The sequence below is a fragment of the Cucurbita moschata genome, unplaced genomic scaffold (assembly GCF_002738365.1).
Source record: "Cucurbita moschata cultivar Rifu unplaced genomic scaffold, Cmos_1.0 Cmo_Scf00085, whole genome shotgun sequence".
Classification (NCBI taxonomy): domain Eukaryota; kingdom Viridiplantae; phylum Streptophyta; class Magnoliopsida; order Cucurbitales; family Cucurbitaceae; genus Cucurbita; species Cucurbita moschata.
The window spans coordinates 344,188-363,243 of NW_019268601.1; the positions used below are offsets into that span (position 1 = coordinate 344,188).

The 19,056-nt window shown below is 36.9% G+C and overlaps 2 protein-coding genes across 6 annotated transcripts; one reads left to right on the top strand and one right to left on the bottom strand.

Moving 5' to 3' along the window:
* Positions 1 to 821: 821 nt before the first annotated feature.
* Positions 822 to 5,581, bottom strand: LOC111439030 (pentatricopeptide repeat-containing protein At5g15280, mitochondrial). Of its 4 annotated transcripts, none has more exons than XR_002709734.1 (2): positions 977 to 5,581; positions 822 to 888 (listed from the first exon to the last, which is right to left on the bottom strand). XR_002709734.1 is itself a non-coding variant. In XM_023076766.1 (2 exons), exon 2 carries the CDS (start codon positions 4,635 to 4,637, stop codon positions 1,392 to 1,394), a length of 3,246 nt encoding a protein of 1,081 aa, XP_022932534.1. In that variant the 5' UTR covers positions 4,638 to 4,815; positions 5,257 to 5,581; the 3' UTR covers positions 938 to 1,391. The 4 variants fall into 4 exon arrangements, 3 of the variants coding, with proteins under 3 accessions (XP_022932534.1, XP_022932533.1, XP_022932532.1); XM_023076766.1 differs by lacking the exon at positions 822 to 888 and having other exon boundaries at positions 938 to 4,815; positions 5,257 to 5,581; XM_023076765.1 differs by lacking the exon at positions 822 to 888 and having other exon boundaries at positions 938 to 5,128; positions 5,257 to 5,581.
* A 3,728-nt stretch (positions 5,582 to 9,309) lies between these two features.
* Positions 9,310 to 13,268, top strand: LOC111439031 (probable U3 small nucleolar RNA-associated protein 11). 2 transcript variants are annotated; one of them, XM_023076768.1, is made up of 9 exons: positions 9,310 to 9,470; positions 9,569 to 9,659; positions 9,783 to 9,865; positions 9,959 to 10,052; positions 10,157 to 10,236; positions 10,676 to 10,759; positions 11,602 to 11,701; positions 11,798 to 11,900; positions 13,040 to 13,268. In XM_023076768.1, the coding sequence occupies exons 1-8, from the start codon at positions 9,415 to 9,417 to the stop codon at positions 11,888 to 11,890; spliced, it is 681 nt and encodes a 226-aa protein (XP_022932536.1). In that variant the 5' UTR covers positions 9,310 to 9,414; the 3' UTR covers positions 11,891 to 11,900; positions 13,040 to 13,268. The 2 variants fall into 2 exon arrangements, with proteins under 2 accessions (XP_022932536.1, XP_022932535.1); XM_023076767.1 differs by having other exon boundaries at positions 11,798 to 11,892; positions 13,027 to 13,268.
* Positions 13,269 to 19,056: the final 5,788 nt, after the last annotated feature.

A 19,056-nucleotide genomic window follows, 5' to 3' on the forward strand; every position in this document is an offset into this window, starting at 1 on the left:
CTTCGCCTCGTAATAAAACATTTCCGCTGCTTCACCTCTTAAAACCATTGCCATCATGAGATCCCCTATCTGGTTCGGGAGGAGAACAAAGCATTATTTATCAAGGTGTGGAAATTGCTCTCTAACAAACGCGTTTTAAAAACCTTGAGGGGAATCCCGAAAGCGAAAGCCTAATAAGAACAATATCTGCTAATAGTGGGCTTGAGCCGTTACAAATGGTATCAGAGCATTTCCGCTGATAGTGGGTTTATGCACTTCGCCTCGTAATAAAACATTTCCGCTGCTTCACCTCTTAAAACCATTGCCATCATGAGATCCCCTATCTGGTTCGGGAGGAGAACAAAGCATTATTTATCAAGGTGTGGAAATTGCTCTCTAACAAACGCGTTTTAAAAACCTTGAGGGGAATCCCGAAAGCGAAAGCCTAATAAGAACAATATCTGCTAATAGTGGGCTTGAGCCGTTACAAATGGTATCAGAGCCAAACACAGGACGATGTACCAGCGAGGAGGCTGATCCCGAAAGGAGATTGGACATGAGGTGGTGTGCCAGTAAGGACGTTGAGCCCAGAAGAAGGTGGACACGAGGTGGTGTGCTAGCAAGGACATTGAGCCCAGAAGGGAGTGGACACGAGGTGGTGTGCCAGCAAGGGAGGGTCCCACATCGATTGAAGAAGAGAATGATTGCAAACGAGAACGCTAGGCCCTAAAGGGAGATGAATTGTAAGATCCCACATCGGTTAGGGAAGAGAACGAAACATTCTTTATAAGGGTATAGAAACATCTCCCTAGCAGACGAGTTTTAAAAACCTTGAGGAGAACCCCGAAAGAGAAAGCCCAAAGAAAACAATATTTGCTAGCGGAGGACTTGTGCCGTTACACCCACAACCTGCCATACATCCGTGACACCAAATTAATTACTATTATACATACAACAATAAAAGAAAAGCTTGTTGATAGGGCTGGATGAAACATACTTGTAGAAGATGCAATCAGAAACGATTTTTCTTCTCGGATACGTACAAGTTGCACACAACCCACCAGAAACCATGTTCATATCCAGGGGAGAAAACATCAGATATCCTTCTTGAAGCTCTATCCTTTTCCACTTTATGATGGAAAAGGCTGCTTGGATGGCTACAAACTGTGCGGTATAAATTATGTGCAGCTCACAATTCTCACATAACAACTACTTGTCCCTACAACATCTTGTACTCCAATAAGGTAAATCAAATCTCTCGAGCAAACGACAGGGATCTGATCGTCGGTCTACTTCAAGCGAAGCCGAGTTGGGAGAGTCGCGCTCACATTTAGTTTCATCGTCCAGGTCCCAAATCATGCCCCGGACAAAAACAAAGAATGATGACCTTCGCAATCTCTGTCTCGGCATTGCTAAGGAATCGATGCCCGAGAAAATCCACTCTTAGAAAGAAGTCCTGAGAGAAACCCTTTGTTACTGTTATTGTTGTTGTTGTTGTTCTCGAGACTGGTATCGCTTAGTTTGCTTATGAGAGACCATTGTGTTTCAAAATCCAACTCATAACCACTTTGCTGCATCGCTCGCATCGTCTCAGATGCCTTTTCAAGATCATTCTCATAGCGGTACCTGTTAAGCATGGAGCAGTACGCATCCTTGCTCGGTATTTCACCCATCTCTAAGATGCTCATCAAAACCCTTTCGGCTTCTTTCATCTGCCCTTCTCTGCATAACGAAGACACAAGTTTATCACACGTCGTGATGCTCGGCTTTAGGCATCGATCCAACATCTCGGTATGTAAATCTAACGCTTCTTCCAACTTCTTGTAATTACAACAACATTGAATGACAAAATCATAACTTGAAGCATTTGGTATGTTTCCTTGCTTAAGCATTATGTTTATTAAATCCATTGCCTTCAACCATCTTCCACTCTGACAAAATTGCTTGATAATGTTATTGTAATCCACATGTTTCGGGATGAGACTCTTCTCAACCATTCTATTCAAAAAACATTCTGCTTCTTGAAGCTTTCCATATGAAATGAAACACTCAACTATTGCATTCTGTACAGCTGAATTATGAATCCATCCCCTAAATTCCATCTCCCGGCTCACCTCTAACGCTTTCTCGAGCTGTCCGGTATCACAAAGGTGGCTTATTACAGCATTCAAGCTCCGATTGCTGGGCCGAAACTCTCGTCGGATCATGGTAAAGAGATAATATGTGGAACTTGAGAAGTCCTTGCACTGAGAAAATCTATATACTAGAAAATTATAGGTTACATTATCAGGTAATAGTTCATCCAAAATTTTTCCCACAAGAAAACAGTTTCCACTTCGAAAAATATAAAAGATCAGAATGTTATAGATAACAGAATCATGAGATTTGCTGTTTCTAAGCATGATGTCCTTTAGATGCAATGCCTGGAGACTTCTTCCTTCCCTACACATTAAACGAACTAATTTCCCGTAACTTGATATCGAAAGGCTTAAGTCCTTCCTTAACATAACGCCCAGTAGCTCCCGCACTTTTTCGAAGTTTTTCGCTTTGCAATGTCCTTGAATCAGAAGATTATATATCTCAGCATCTAGAGAAAGACCTTTAGACAACATGTCCTCGAGTAGTGCCAAGGCTTCTCTAACCTTTCCCGTCGTAAAGAAACCTTTCATTAGTGCACCGTACACCCTACGTGAAGAAGACGATAGCTTGGTAGTTCCGATCTCTTTTAATGCAATAGCAGTTTCATATCTACCAATCTTACATAAAGTAGGAATTAATAGAAGACAAACATCAATGCACGGAACCATACTCATAGCCATCATATCGTCTAACATGTTAATTGCTATTGAAACAGTATTCTCCTTACATAATCCTATAATAAGAAGTTCGTATGCCTTTTGATCCAAAGAAAATCCGAGGGACGTAAGCTCCTTAGCCAATACCCGTCCAATTGCAGGGAACCCGGCTTCTGAAAGCCTTTCAAGGAATATATTAAGTATGTCCAACCTCGAATGTGGATAAGACACCAACATGGTTTCGAGGAGGACGACAACTTGTTTGAGTTCTCCTTTCTTGCAAAGACAACTGATAAGTGATTTAAAGTCGAGCAATCCCGGAACCCAACCATCTTTTCGAGCTCTATCCCAACAACCAACAAGGTCACTTAAGTTTCCTATTTTGCACAAACTATTTATCAGAGCGCTGTATGTTTCTTTCTCTATTCTAACATCCATTCGGATCATTTCGTTTAGTGTTCCGATTCCACAAGAAGTCAACCTATTTTTGCTATACGCTTGCACAAGTAAATTTAAGGTGTCTGCTTCTAACTGAGCAATCATATCTGGTCTTCTCTTCCAAACATCAATGATAGGCTTGATTCTCGAATTCGATTTACAATGGCTTTTCAATAAACCCATCAAACCTACTGAAGTTAGTTCTTGACCCCATCGATCCATTTCAGCTGTCAACCTTAATACAGCTTTAAGATCTCTGTTTTTGCACTCCTTGACAATAAACAAATTAAAATCCGGTAATATTGACTTTTCGAGAACTTCGGTAAGCGTTTTCTCATATTCATCCACGTCAGTGTCCAAATAAAGTCCGTTTCCAAGGGTATCGAAGAACTCGGTTTTAGAAACACCAACATTGTTGTCTCTTTTCAACCTAATTGCTGAATCATTAAACCCCAAGAAAGAGAATATTTTGCACAATAGATCATCCACTGGAGACAGTTGAATAAAACCACATCTTTCCATTTCAAGAACTATTTTCTTTGCTTCTTCAAATTGTCTAGCTTTGCAATAGCCTGCTAAAAGAATTCTGAAAGTCGATAAATTAGGTTCGGTTCCCCGCTCTACCATTTCAGCAAGAATACCTTGGCCATTCTCCCAGAGGCCCTCCTTCAACATCGCGCTGATGAGAGCATTATATGAATGTAAATCTGGTTTTAGGCCACTAAACAATAACTCCGACATATAAATAAAAGCGCTTCGAAGATTTCCCTCACGACAGCTCCAACTTATCAAAATCCCAAAGGTTATTTCATCAGGCTTGAAACCTGTACACTCAAGTTCTCGTAGATACAGGCACGCACTTTCGGACCCAAAATTTTTACAGAGAGAATGAATGATTTTGTTGCCAGAAAAAACATTTGGGGGACTCTTAATTTCAAAGAAGAAACTCAGCAAATCTTCAAAGTCCTTCTTCTCACAGTAACCCCTCGTAATTCGATAAAGAACCTCATCACTAGGCCTAAAATCTGAAGCCACGAACTTCTTCACAAGGTTCCTAGCTTCAAGAACCTTTCCCTGCCAACAAAGTAGTCCAACGACATTCTCAAAAGCAGCCTTCTCGTCATCCCCCAAATCAAATCCCATCTCCACCATATCCGTACATACTCCAAGTGCTACTTGTGTTTTCTTAATACGAACCAAAGAATCTAGTAGAACACGATAACATGACAAAGACGGAGAAATACATCGCTGCCTCGCTTTTTCGTATATCAAAATAGCCTTTTCAAGATTACCTTCACAAACAAAACCTTGAATTATACAACTAAAAACTTCAGGATTATCCAGTAAGATTCCTTGAATCTCCATCTCAGAAAGAAACTGCTCGACTTCCTTATACTTCCCAACTTGAACGAGTAGCGAGGCCATAACCTCGTACAACCTCGGTAATTGCTTGAAGCTCCCATTACTTTCATTAACAAACTTCAAAATTCTCCATAAACACTCAACTTTCTTAACTTGAATTCCATTATCCCCAACCTCTGATTGAAACCCAAGAAACAATTTAAGCACATCTTCAGGCTTTAACTCCGAAACTCGCCTAATTCTACGCACATGTTCCGGTACAACATCAGATATTTCCAATAAAAAGTCCTTGAGACAAGAATTAGGCAATACAGAGCCATTCTCTTCCTTCTCAAGCAAAACAGAACACCTTGATATGAGAGTTTGCGCAATGCCACAGCAATTAATGGAAGAATTTATGGTGGTACACTTATTTCGACATCTCAGAGTTACTGGTGATTGAACAAATAGATAGAAATTTCTGGGTATGAATAAAATGAGAGGTATTGACGAACGAAGCTGGTGAATTTGAGGTAAGTAATTACACAGAACTCTTATCATTTGGGGATCCAAAACTGACGCAGATATCATGCAACACAAGAACAAACAATAAACTACAATAAAAGGTACGATAGAAAATTGACCTAAAAACTGGATCAATTTGTTTCTCTGATCTCAAAACTGTGTGGAATTGCATATTTACCTTATTTGTCTAGGTTCAACCTCTTCCTTCCATCATCCTTGAAACACAGCCTTCAACATTGAAGCTTCAAAATCACTGCCCTAATCAGCCTCGCAACCTGTTGCACTATCAAAATCCAGAAAACGAGTAAAAGACGGAAGAATTCAAGCCATTTTTTCTTCCGCTCATCGAGAATTTCAAATCCAGTTGTGAAATACTTCAGTTTCGGAGCTAAGATTCGCCATTTTCCCAAATATAATTGAATAGATTCTCTAGGAAAATACCATCCCGAATTTTGCCGGGAACATTGACGGCCAAATGCGAACTTCAAACAAGATAGGAGGAAAAAGAAAGTAATAATCAATAATATTTTTTTCCCTTAAATTAATATAAATAGTAATTTGTCTAAAAAAAATATTCTTAATTTTTAAAAATTTTAATAATATTTTTAAGCTTTAAAAAAGATTTAAAAAATATTTATCAGTAGTTTTTGTTGGATGATGAAGGTCCATCCCGCGCGAATGATCATGGGTATAATCAAATAATATTATCTTTATTAATATGAAGCTTTTCGGGGAAACCCAAAGCAAAGTCATGATACCTTATGTTCAAAATGGACCATATCAAAGCTTTTTAGAGGCATTGGAGGTAGCTTAAATATCAGAACCCAATGTTTCTCTACGACCCAACTCAAGGGGACGCTCGGTTGAGACTAGATAAGTATCACCTTAAGACTCTAAGTTTACGTATGCCTAAATCTTTACGTTATTAAGTGCATGATCATAGGGTTAATATTTAAGATAAGATTTAAGACAACCTAGAGAACACCAAGGATAAGTGAGTAACCCTAAGTATTATTTCAGGGCTGGGATCATGTCCCCCAAGAGAAGAACCCTAGCTAGACGAGGAAGCCAAAGGTTAGCTTCTTAGAATTTCACAAAAGAACCCCTAAAGTAGGAATGGCTCGGACCCAGAATACAAAAACAAAAACACAACAAGATTCTAACCCAAGTCAAACTCCACCGTCACGTTCACCTTGGAGACCCTCCAGTCCTTCATGAGGACAACTCTAGAAACACAAGCTAGCCAGATGTACAAGCCATTACGGAAACACAAGGAGTGCAAGCTCCTAATGGCAACCAAGAACGAAACGTCAATTAAGAAATAGAACATGGATCAAGAACCTTAGTATTAAGGCCTTTAAATCAGAACCAAGGTTGAGACCTCGGGATCCAAGGACCAAGGTTCTCATGATTGTTCCTTAGGCTCTACTTTATTTCTAGATGCGGTTAGATGCATAGTACTTTACTATACACGTACACATAAACCTATTAGGTGGGCTCATATATATGTAGCCATTAGGTCTGACTATAGGCTAGCACACACTCACACTGTCGAAAACCAATGGAAAAAAAAAAAAGGAGCGCTAATAATATCGTAGTTTACTCCTCCGTAAGTAATATATTGGAGACGTAATCCATGCTTGTGTGACGATCAACCTGCATGAGATCCCCCATTTAAAATCATGGTTTAGTGTAATAATGCACATCGTACTTCCATACTTATCGTGACATGGATCCCCTACAAGATGTGCTTACGTATTTGTGGTAATCATTGTCTTATAATCTCTTCTCGATTGGTCTTACTAAACAGTGCGACTATTTCCCACATAGAGTTGTGTTCTACAATAACATGGTATCAGAGTCATGCTCTTAACTAAGTCATGTCAATAGAATCCTCAAGTGTCGAACAAAGAAGTTGTAAGCCTCAAAGGTGTAATCAAAAGTGACTCAAGTATCAAACAAATGGGTGTACTTTATTCGAGGGCTCTAGAGGAGTCGAGCCTCGATTAAGGGGAGGCTATTCGGGGGTTTCATAGACCTCAGGAGAGGCTTTATGATGTACTTTGTTCGTGGGAAAGATTATTGAGGATTGTTAGGAGGAAGCCTCAGGTTGGCTAATTAAGGAGATGATCGTGGGTTTATAAGGAAGGAATATCATACTATTGTGGAGCGTGATTCCTAACAATAGTACCTCACAAGGAAAAAACTAATCATAACAATATGACAAACATAATCAGCAAATATAGAGGGCCACGATTACGCATATTCATGTTTCATTCTACCTAGTCGGTAGGGGTTTCGACCGTAAGTCCACTTACAATGTTGCCCGAAGGCATTACCGTAAACTTTTCTTAGCTAATCGTCACCTAATTTTGTTTATAATGGCATCATAGTAGCCTTTAATTGCCCTTAATTACGTCAAAAACAAATATGAATAGGTCCAAAATGGGTAAAAAAATCAAGAACATCAAGCAAAGCTAAGTTGGAGGGTGTTGGCTTGAGAGACACGTGTGCACGGGAGGTGGCTGGAGGCACCATGTCACGATCGTCGTTTCTTAGTAGCGGATTTGACGATTGTACGACACTCGCTCCCAGCACTGAGTGAGTCAAGCCAACTTCGGATCACGTTGCCTACGATCGGGCAATGTGTATTCAAACCTCGGGCCTCGATTTAAAGAGAAGAATTTAGAAAGTGAGGGAGAGAGGTTTTGTAAAGAGAGTTTTGAAAGCAAGAATGTGAGAGAGATTGAGAGTGGTGTTATATAGCATGCAAGCAAAGAGGCAACAACAACGACTTAAACAGTATATAACTTTTCGGGTAAAGAGAATTTGACAACTAGTCGCATCTCCCTATAGTACATTTTGAGGCATTTGATGTCTACCAGGCGTAGCCATGATTTCGCCGAAACGTCATACTCTTATAGAAAACAAGAAAGAAATAATACAACATGAAAGCAGTAAAAGAAAGCGGTAAAGTAGTACAAGGCAAAGGGTTTCAGTGTGTAACGGGCATACGAACATGAACAACACGCCTTGGACAAGTATGATCGTGACACACCGCATGGGCGGCTTGGGGGAACCGAGGTCTTGTCAAACACTCGGGAAATGGCTTGGATCGAGCAAATGAGGGCCGAATGAGTAGTTGGGTAGTGCAAAGATCTCGGCCGGTAATTACAACATACACATCTAAAAAGAATTTTCATCCTCAACGTGAGCTACTTCTCTATCGTTTAGTCCTCCCGTTACCACGTAGCCTTTTCTATCTAATGGTTTTGAACCACTTTAAAGTAACTTTACTATTAGAATGTCCTAGATCGAACGTGCTCTTGCTTATAATATGCATTGTTTGGAAATATTAAGACATGAATGCTATGAGGTAGGAATGACAGTCTACTCCAAACACAATTTTCTTATTCACGGGTTTAAAACCCTCAACAGACTCCGCTTGAGTTTTGATTTTAGGGGCCAAACATCCCCTCGTTTAATAAAGATTGTTTGTGTTAGGTCTAAAAAATGTCTCAACCTGATCCAATCGCCTCGTGGACACTCCTATTTGAGATATATCATTAGCCATGTGAATATCTTTAAATCTCGTATACGTACCCGAGTACCCGAGTTGCTGATAAAATCTACTCGAAATATATTAATGGTTTGTAATTCTAACCTAATTCTCAAATTTGTTTTTTTTTTTATTACATTATTTAAATTATTATTTTTTTTAAAAAAAAATCATATTTTTTAAAAAAGGAAATCCTTAAAAATTAACACTTTAGGAAAGATTGGGAAAAACCTAAACCCTAAACGATCTATGAGGTCAGCGTTTAGAAGTATGAGGTCATCTCCATTCTTCATCGGAAACCCTAAACCCACTTTCTGCGTCTCACATCCCACCCCCAGCCTTATCAACTCCGGCGCCGACCTCGACGGCATAACCATCTATCGAACGGAGCGATCCGGCCACTCCGTTCACCCATTCTCTTCCGGCGCTAGCACCAACCGCAAACACCCGAGACGTGCGGCGGCGATGGCTCCTTCAAGAAATGGTGCGGCGAGGCTCGACTGAGCAGATTTGTGAACTGCACGAGGACATCTTCCGGCGGATTCTTCTTTAGCTATAGCCGACTTGGCGACTTCTTCCACCGATATCTACAGTGGTTCTGCTCCTCGACGGCATTCCGAATTGTCTAAATATTCTGATTTGGAATCCATCCCTGTAAACCATCTATCTTGTGTAGGATTCGTTCGATTTGCTATACGTTTAGTTGTAGGAAAACTAAGACACCGAGAACATTATTTGCTTGTAATTGCACGTTCTTCCGCTCTCTTGTTGAGTGCAATGCGGTCACTGAAGAATGCCATCCGTTCGCGGCTATACAGGAAGCGAGCTCGGCCGTAAGTGATAAAGGCTTTTTGTGATGCAATGGGGTTCTTTTCCATTCAAATTATGATATCTGACTCTTTGTGGATAATGGGTTTATGTAATGGATCAGGCATTCTCGGAGACATTTTGGGCTTTTTGAGAAACACAGAGACTATGTCAAGCGTGCTAAAGCTTATCATAAGAAGGAAGCCACTTTAGAGGTAAAGTTTGGAAGGCCCATTATCACTCTGTTTTTAATGTTAACACAATTTTTCTGCTGTTTATTGAACTCTGAGAAGTCCTCAATTTGGTTGTTTGTATTTTTTGTGCTGTTTGATTTTCAGAAACTTGAAGAGAAATCAGCCTTCAGGAATCGAGATGAATTTTACTTTAAGATGATTAAGGCCAGAACAGTCCATAAACCAGAGTAATCATTTTAGATCATTCTTAATATCTATTGATTATCAGTAATTCTGGTTTCTTCTAGTTTCTTATGCATCTTAATCTTTATATAATGTAGGAGACGGGTAAATAAGTATACTAAAGAGCAACTCATACTGATGAAAACCCAAGATGCAGAGTATATACTTCAGAAAATGCAGAGTGAGGAAAGGGTGTGTTCTTTGCGAGCTTTCATTTTTTTTAATTGACCAGGAGTTCATTGAGGAACACATTGATTTAGTTTAACTAATCTATCAATTCTCACTCTTCTGTGTAGAAAATTGAAAAACTGACAGCCACGTTACATTCTTTTGATAATCAGCCATCAAATGAGCATCTTTACTTTGCTGAAGACAGGTTTGAATCTTTTTCTACATTCCTAATTGGAAACGAATCAAATAATTGTTGTTCTGCATTAAAGGGATGAAACCCCACAACAACCACCTATTATTACTTTTCTTTTGTTTCAAACAAGAGCGTCGGGAACGTACCATAGATTTTTTGTTATGAGATATTTTATCAATATAACCTTACTACATTTGATTGCCAACGAAACTCGTAGGATACTAAATTCTAGGTATCTAATCACATTGATTGAACTCATTCCCACTAAGCTTTTATTATTCTCATGGCTCTTATGGTCACTAGGCTAACCCATGATGGTTGACTTGTGCCATCTTTATTAAAATACACTAAACCTTATTTGCAGCAAGTTTTGGTGAACCATGACTCATTGCTTTTTGCTAATTCTAATGAGGTGAAGTTATTTATGCTAGTCATTGTTGATTAATTGCAGGGAGGAGACCAATGAAATTCAATGTCGTTCCTCCAAAGGTAGATGGACAGCATTGTCTGAAACAGTTCCTAACAGTATTAAGAGGTAACATTCTTAATGAGGACACCAACTGTTGCATGTAATCTTTTCATGTTTACTTATGATTTTGATTTCTGTATTTTGAGACTTGTTCAATTTTAGTTCTTGCAACTTTCAAATGTCAATTTTTTTTTTTTTTTTTTTTTTTAATAAAAGACGATTTCATTGATGGTTGAAATTTACAAAAGGATGTAGTATCCATGGTGTTTACAAAAGTCCTTCCAATGAGGGAGGTATAACTATAGGAACTAAAAATATTAGACAATTTACACTAAGATATAGCTAGGGCTACCTCTAAAATTTGTGATATAAATTTTTTAGTGCTAGGTACAAATGTCATAGGTCCTAGGTACAAATTGACATTTGTAAAGTAAAGGTAGTCCTAGGTACAAATGTCATAGGTCCTAGGTACAAATTGACATTTGTAAAGGTAGTCCTAGGTACAATGTCAAAATTTAGTCTTCATCTTTTGTTTGAAGTTTATTCTTTTGTGCGAGTTGTATTTTTGTCATTTTGATTTGAGATTGCTCCTTCGAGGAATTTGGTCTTTCAGGTAGCTCAGTCAATAGTTGTTTGTTTGATAGTCGAGGAGTTTCTTTCTCATCCGCTCTTACGTGAGAACGGTTGGTTTTCGTGGTTTGTGGGAGTTAGTGTACCCTTGCTAAGTTCCATGTCTCTATTGGAGCCCTGTTTTTGTTTTGGTTTGCCTTTTGTTTGGGTTGATTTTCTGGTATGCACTTTGTATTGTTTCATTTACTCTCAATGCGAAGTCTGGAAGTTCATCAAAATAAAAACCGGTGCTCATTTCCAATACTTTAAATTGGGCCTGATCTGTACTTTCTTCACAGGAAAACCGCTGCTTCTTACAAAGAATTGGAGGCAAGGAGGAGTAGAGTCTGGGAATTAGAGAAACTTTATAGGGATATGAGATTTCAACAAGAACTAAGGGTACTTTTTAACATGTTTAAGTTTTCTGCTCCAGTTTGATAGATAGGTTGTATATATTAAAATTGTTGATTCTGAGACGATACGTGCTTATAACAGAAAATGGGCCGCAAACGTAAACGCCAAGAAGATGAACTCTCCAATCCAACTTCTAATCCTGTATACAAATGGCGGGCAGAACGAAAACGCTGAATAAGGTCTAATACTCTTGCTTTCTTCATACAATTTTAAGCATTTTTATTTAAGTAAACATCAAACTGCCCACGTTTATAAAGTTCTTGGGATCCTATGTGGGTTGCTAGTGGTGGGTTGCTAGTGGTGTAGTGCTAGGGGAGTGTAACGACGGAAGCCCCTTGCTAGTAGATATTATTTTTTTTGGGCTTTCTCTTTTGGATTTTCCCTCAAAATTTTTAAAACACATCTGCTAGGGAGAGGTTTCGTTCTCTTCCCCAATCAATATGGGATCTCACAAGTGGAGAGATTTGGGTTGTTGCATGATATTATTGTTTTATTGTTTTGGGCTTTGAAGATACGTAGGTTGGTAGCATAATATTATTGTTATTGGTGCACTGTTGGGCTCGTTTGATAACCATTTGATTTTTGGCTTTTGGATTTTAATTTTTGATTTTTGAAAATTAAGCTTATTACGTTTTGATATCTACTTTCTATTCATTTTTAAAATCATGCAAAGTTTTAAAAACTAAAAAAAAACAGTTTCCAAGAACTTGTATTTGTTATCTACTTTCTATCAATGTTTTCAAAAACCATGTAAAGTTTTTGAAACCGAAAAAACAGTTTTCAAGAACTTGTTTTCGTTTGTTTTCGTTTGTTTTGAAAATTGAAAAAACAGTTTTCAACAATTTGTTTTTGTTATCTATCTACTTTTCAAAAATCATGCAAAGTTTTGAGAACCGAAAAAACAGTTTTCAAGAACTTGTTTTTGTTTTCAGAGTTTGACTAAAATTCAAGACCAAGCTTTTTTTTTTTTTTTAATACAATCACAATCTAAGGATTGTTTTTCTTGATCAGTGTTGTGTATTAGGACTAGAACTATCAGGAATTGGACTGGAGATCGTTAAATATTTCTCTTTTAATTCCATATTTTATCATAATTTCATATTTTATTAGGACAGACCATTTTAAATTACCGTGTTAGGAATCATGACTCTTCACAACGATATGATATTGTCTACTTTGAGCATAAGCTCTCATGGGCCTCGTGTCAATGGAGATACTATTTCTTGCTTGTAATATAAAGCCATGATCATTCTCTAAATTAATCTATGTGAGACTCCTTTCCGACACTGCTCAACAAATTGATGATTCTATGATTCGCCTATTTGATTACCGTAGAATTATTTGCAATTTTCATGGAAACAGGACGAAGCACTGACGACCTAAATTTTGCAGAAGTAGGCTGACAAACACTCACTGACGACCTAAATTTTGGTTCCTTTGTTTTCATGCTATTTAATTAAGATGTTTTGTTTCTTCTATGAAGAATGTAATGACCGTACTGTTACTGTTTTTAGTTAGGAATATCAATATAGTTTGATTCATCAATAGCTAACAAATGGCCATTGTATCACAATCTAATTTCATAGGTTGATTTTGATTAATATTTTCCTAATTTTTCTCTTCCAATATTATAACTTTAGATAGTGGTGGTTTCGGGATCCTGTTGAAAATACTCGAGGAGAGGAAAGGACTCAAGATCCTAAGACATTGTAGTTCTCGCCTCCTAGCATAGTGGTCGGTTCCATCTTTCTTTTGAATTTCATCAGTTTCAAGTTTAAGTGCCTGCTCATTAGACAAGTGGTGACTATGGAGACGGCTTGCTATTGTGTTCCAACACTAAAAAAAATAAAAAATAAAAAGAAGGGTTTAAGTTGAATGTTGAGATTAACGCCCTCGGCACATACTGCACCCTCCACAATGAGTTATTCCACTCGAAAAGAAGAAAACAAGCTTGAGACACCAAGTTTGCAAACCATTTTAATGAGTTATTCCACTCGAAAAGAAGAAAACAAGCTTGAGACACCAAGTTTGCAAACCATTTTAATGAGTTATTCCACTCGAAAAGAAGAAAACAAGCTTGAGACACCAAGTTTGCAAACCATTTTGTAAAGGTACTAATCCGATCATAAGTATCATTAAAAATGAGCAAATGAAAAATACTCAAAAGATGGATGATGATCCGATCTCAATAAATGACCTCTTGTTGTAATATAGCTTAGTTATTCCTCTCTTGATGGATGACATTTATGTTGGATATGGAGCGTGTAGATCTGGTAGAGATATATTTAAAAGATATTTTTTCGTAAAGATCTGATAGAGATATATATGGTAGATATTTGATAAAGATTTGATAGAGATATATTTGGACAATATCATATCATTGTAGAAACCCAAAGCAAACCCACTAGAGCTTATACTCAAAGTGAACAATATCATACTATTACGGAGAGTCGTGTTCATCTAACAACTTATATGGGTAATTAACTAAAAAAAACCTTCCATCTTTAAAATAAATAAAATTTCATATCTAAAGGTAAAATTAATCACACGAAATTATTTTATTTAATCTTATATCTAAATAATTTTTATAAAATATCAAATAAAATTAATACTAATTTTCAAAGCTTAATTATCCTTATTTTATTTGAAAAAATATATTTTTTAATGAATAAACTAATTCTCAATTTTTTTTAGCCCTTTCTTAAATTAATTAAATTCGTTGGGTTCTTGGAACATCCCTTTGCAATAATTATAATTAGAATTAGATATTTGGTCATTAATTTAAAATATTTTAATATTTTAATATTTATATATTTATATTTCAAATTGCTCTCCCAACTCTCTATTATTTTATTTAAGATATATAGCTTTGAATCTGTCATGCTAATCAAATAAATTAATCAAGAATTAGTCACTTCTACTTTATGTTTTATTAAATAATCTTCCCTAAATTATTCAAAAATTAATTTTTTTTATTTAAAAAAAAAATTAAATCAATTTATATATATCATTGTTTTTTAAAAGCTTTAGTTATAGAAATTTAATAATGAGATTTTTTTTAATGGAAAAAAAAAATTCAAATATCGGGAGGCAGGAGTGTACATTCAACCTGACAACCCGACAACCCGAAAAATAAATTATTAAAAAATTAATGACAAATTGATTAAAATTAATTGGTTTGGTAACACTAAAATTAAATAAATAATCAATTTGAGCACAACTCAGCCGTTAAATTAATATTTCTGTCTCGAAAAAAATCATAAATTTTTAAATTTAATAATTGCTTGAAATCTTATTTATTGAGTCACGCTCTAATTCAGTTCCTATCATGTTCATAAGATATATGGGTATTTGTGGGTTGGAATTTTTTTGTAGATTCAATCCAATTATTCGGGCAATAATTTTTTCAACATAAATATTTTTTTTATTAAACAATGAACTCAACTCAATGGAACCATAAATTTGTTGGGTTCGGTTGATTCAGGTTATTTGGGTTATTTATTCAAAATTTTATTTTTAATAAAAATAAAATATTAGTTCATACAACATTTATTTATTTATTTATTTCCAAACATTTAATTAAATTGAGGAATAAATAATCAAAAAATAATTATAAATTTAAAAGAGCATATATAATTGTATGGTAAACGAAAATATATATTTAAAAATTAACAATGAATTCGAACTTCGATTCAACCCGTGGATATCGAGGTTTCACAATCAGTACTTCTTGATACTGTATTTGAAGCAGTTGTTCCAATTCGTTATGATATGCAACTGAAACAAGTTCTTGCAAATAGGAAAAGGGGCGGTTTGAATGTGGGGACTGTTCTTATTTTACTCGGAGGGTTTGAATTAGCCTTCCTCCCTCAATCGTATTTCTCCCGAGATTAAAAAAAAGATGCATATCTAGTTTTCGGAGAACACATGAATCAATTGAATCCATAAAATTTCATTTACGTGGATTCGATCTATACAATTGCGTTAGATTGATCAGATTATTTGGATTATCGAAGTTTTCAAACGGTAATATATTATTGAATAGAAGGGGACAAAAAAGACCTAATTTTTAGAAGTTAGTTAAAAAGAGAGGTGGGTTTGGAGGTATTAGCATTGTTTAAGAAACATGATTGGAAGCATTAAGGAACAATGTGTGTTTTTTTCCTCCTTGAAATTGGGTCTTTCATGCGCAAACACACACCTTTTCCTTTGTATATTTGGTCGTGTCGTGGATGGCGGTGCCGCTCTTTTCAAGTGCCTTTTTATATTGTGTTTTTGTCTTCTATTATTTTATTATGTAACTAAGTTTCGACGTTCTATACGCCCATTTTATTAATGTTTTCGAGAAAAGAAATCTACTAAATTAGTGAATGTCACAATCATATTGTGAAAAGAGTAGGTTGTGACCCTCGTGTTGGTAAAGCGGCGACTCTCGAGTGATACCCATTTGACCACACGAGGGTCAAGATTGACGAGTGATATGATGCGATAGAGAAGGATGGTGTATCATCCAACACACTGTATAATGTGTATATTGAAGTTAAGATGAGGTATAGACAAGAATGAGGTAACGAGTAGATAAGAGTGTTAAAGATAGACTGTTGAAGGGTCGGATAGGGTCTCGGGTCTTAACGTTGAAAGTCTAGACTCTAAAGGGAATTTGGGCATGCGATTTTGGAGTCAAGTCCATCCATATGAAATATGAAAACTCAACAAATTCTATGTTAATCAGACCTTGAAAGGACGCTCCACGACACTGTATGATCGTTAGCCAAAATCATGTTTACATCATCTAAACCAAAAATGCCCCCGAATTTATCTTAGGGAGAGGCATGATATCATCTCTCTACCACTCCTTGGCCTGGGGCCTAAACAAGCTATAGTATGGCACATACATGTGTCATGGTGAAAGCAAACATTGCGAAACGAGTGTCTCGAGCAACTTTCTTTGAAATGAGTTTTTCAAGGAGAGTGTCGAACGGCACAAGTGTGCCAACATTGCACCTCAGCCTATGTGTCATAGGTTGGATCATACATCCGCTATCTAGTACGAAATTTGTAGATAATATGGCATGGACATGGGAGAGCCCAGTGCCTCAATAGAACTAGATGGATAGACTTTTTGGATGTCTCGACATTATGAACGACACGTGGGTCCATTCTCGAAGCCATGACCAAGTGAGCTATGATGGTCGACTACACCCCCGAATTGGGATGACGTCAAAACATATGGGTCATGTTAATTGGGAACCTAGATGATGTTGAGATGCGACATTGCGTCAAGAGACCTTGGCATCGAGTAGAGGCAATGTCGAGCTAAATAACTTGGCCTAGTGTAGAGGCAAGTCGGATGAGTCTCAAAAGATTGAACATGCACGTATAGGCGGTGTGTGGCTGAACAAACTTGGATTCCGCATAAGTTGTATTCGGTTGGCGAAGACAACTCTCGCCTAAGGTCCGATAAAGCCATGAAGACGAGCGAAAAATGAAGATGAGGCTTGGATTCTCTTCAAGGCTGATCGTGAGCGTGTCAAGATCAAGATGTCGCATGTTATATTCTAAGTTAGTTGATGAGATGTTTATATTATGTTTGGACACACACACACTCACACACATTAATGAAAGACAGTTTATGAAAGAACGAATGTACGACCTGCATCATACATTTATGTCACGATTTAAAGCTATGGAGACTTCATGCATTTTTGTATGTTAACTTGCATCAATATACTTTCTCGTTATGATGAGTATGGATGCATACATATAATATCTATGTACGCCATAATATTATGTGGACTCCATTCTCTCCACAGCTCCAACACTGTGAGCGTATGTTGGCTTAAGGGTAAACCTAAGGGGTACATATGCACCTGCCTAATGACACCATGTGCTCGTACTGAGCAGTGTGTAGAAAAGTACTACACATCCAATTTTTGTCCGGACTGGAAAGCAAAGTTCAAAGCTATAAAATATTTCTACGAAAGGATAGATCCCACCAAGTTTGTTTATGTATGCATTGTCAACCCCAATAGTGAGGTTACTTATTGAATATTTTCTAAAATACTGAAGTCATGTACGACTTTTATTTCTTAAGGTAAAAGTATGACACCCCTGTACGGATGATGGCGTCACGATGAAGGTCATGGAACCAGAGTTACGAATGTTGCATTCATGTCTGCTTTAGTAGCCCTTAAGTTAGATCGGGAGATTGCTTTTGTTTTTACTTGAATTCATGTTATTGATTTTCCCACTATTTTGCTAATAACCTTATTGTTTTAAAAGAATTTTTTACTAACGTTTATGATATCTTTTAAATGAATTTTTCTACATGTAATAGACATGTCATGCATGCAATGACTACCTTATTTTTAATAGGAAAACAGGATCGTTACAGTTGGTATTCGAATGGTATGCTTATAAATTTTGTAGACTAGCTTACGATGTAGGCTCATAATGTTTCCATGACCTTGCACCGAGCGCTGGTCACTGTTAGATATGACTTACTAAAGATAATAAATGATGTTGTTTTGTTATCTTGTGGTTTACTATATTTGATCCAAGTATAGTAAGAAGCCTTATCTCCGGTGTTACTTACCACCTTATAGTAAGGAGCCTTAATAGCCAAAATACCCCCATAGTTACGTACCACTCGTTTATGATCCAAGTGACATCTAATTGGCATAAAATTTTATATGGAGCCTTATTTCACGGTTTAAAGGTATTATGTAAGTTTGAGACCATTGGAATATGTTAAGGATTTAAACTAAGATTTGGGGTGGTAAATGACCAAAATACCCTTATAAGAATTCTAAGATATTTCGAAGAATCTAGAGGACTTCAAATGCTATGAAACGTTATGCGAGACTTATTTATGATCTTAAGGGTAATCATGCAAGGTCTTAAGGGGGATTAGAATATGTTTGGTGTATGAACAAAGAGGGACCGAACGAAATTACCCTTAAAAGGTTTTATGAATACCAAGTGATAAGATGGTTATAAAAAATGTATGCATGTGAAGAAATGTTTGACTCATACGGATGAAGGCTTACCTGTTAAGATTTTTGCTTTAGTTGTGCCTCAAGATTTAGGAGAGTACCCTTAGAGTTGGAACCCGAGATCCTTAAGACCTCTCGATGTGTAGTGCAACATAGTCCTATGACATAGACTACGTCACAGGGAACACATGAAGCCTTGAGTGTAGATATTTAGACTATGTCACAGGGATTGCACGAAACCCTAGACATAGGTATGCATATTTCATAGTAGAGAACACATAAAGCCTTGGATGCAGGTACCAAACTATCTCACGGGGAATGAATGAAGCTTCGGACATAGGTCAA

Coding starts and splice junctions, on each gene's coding strand:
- LOC111439030 (XM_023076764.1), bottom strand. CDS start 5,144: ATGATATCTGCGTCAGTTTTGGATCCCCAAATGATAAGAGTTCTGTGT.
- LOC111439031 (XM_023076768.1), top strand. CDS start 9,415: ATGCGGTCACTGAAGAATGCCATCCGTTCGCGGCTATACAGGAAGCGA. Junction 9,660..9,782: donor AGAAGGAAGCCACTTTAGAG/GTAAAGTTTGGA, acceptor TTTGATTTTCAG/AAACTTGAAGAGAAATCAGC. Junction 10,237..10,675: donor CTTTACTTTGCTGAAGACAG/GTTTGAATCTTT, acceptor GATTAATTGCAG/GGAGGAGACCAATGAAATTC.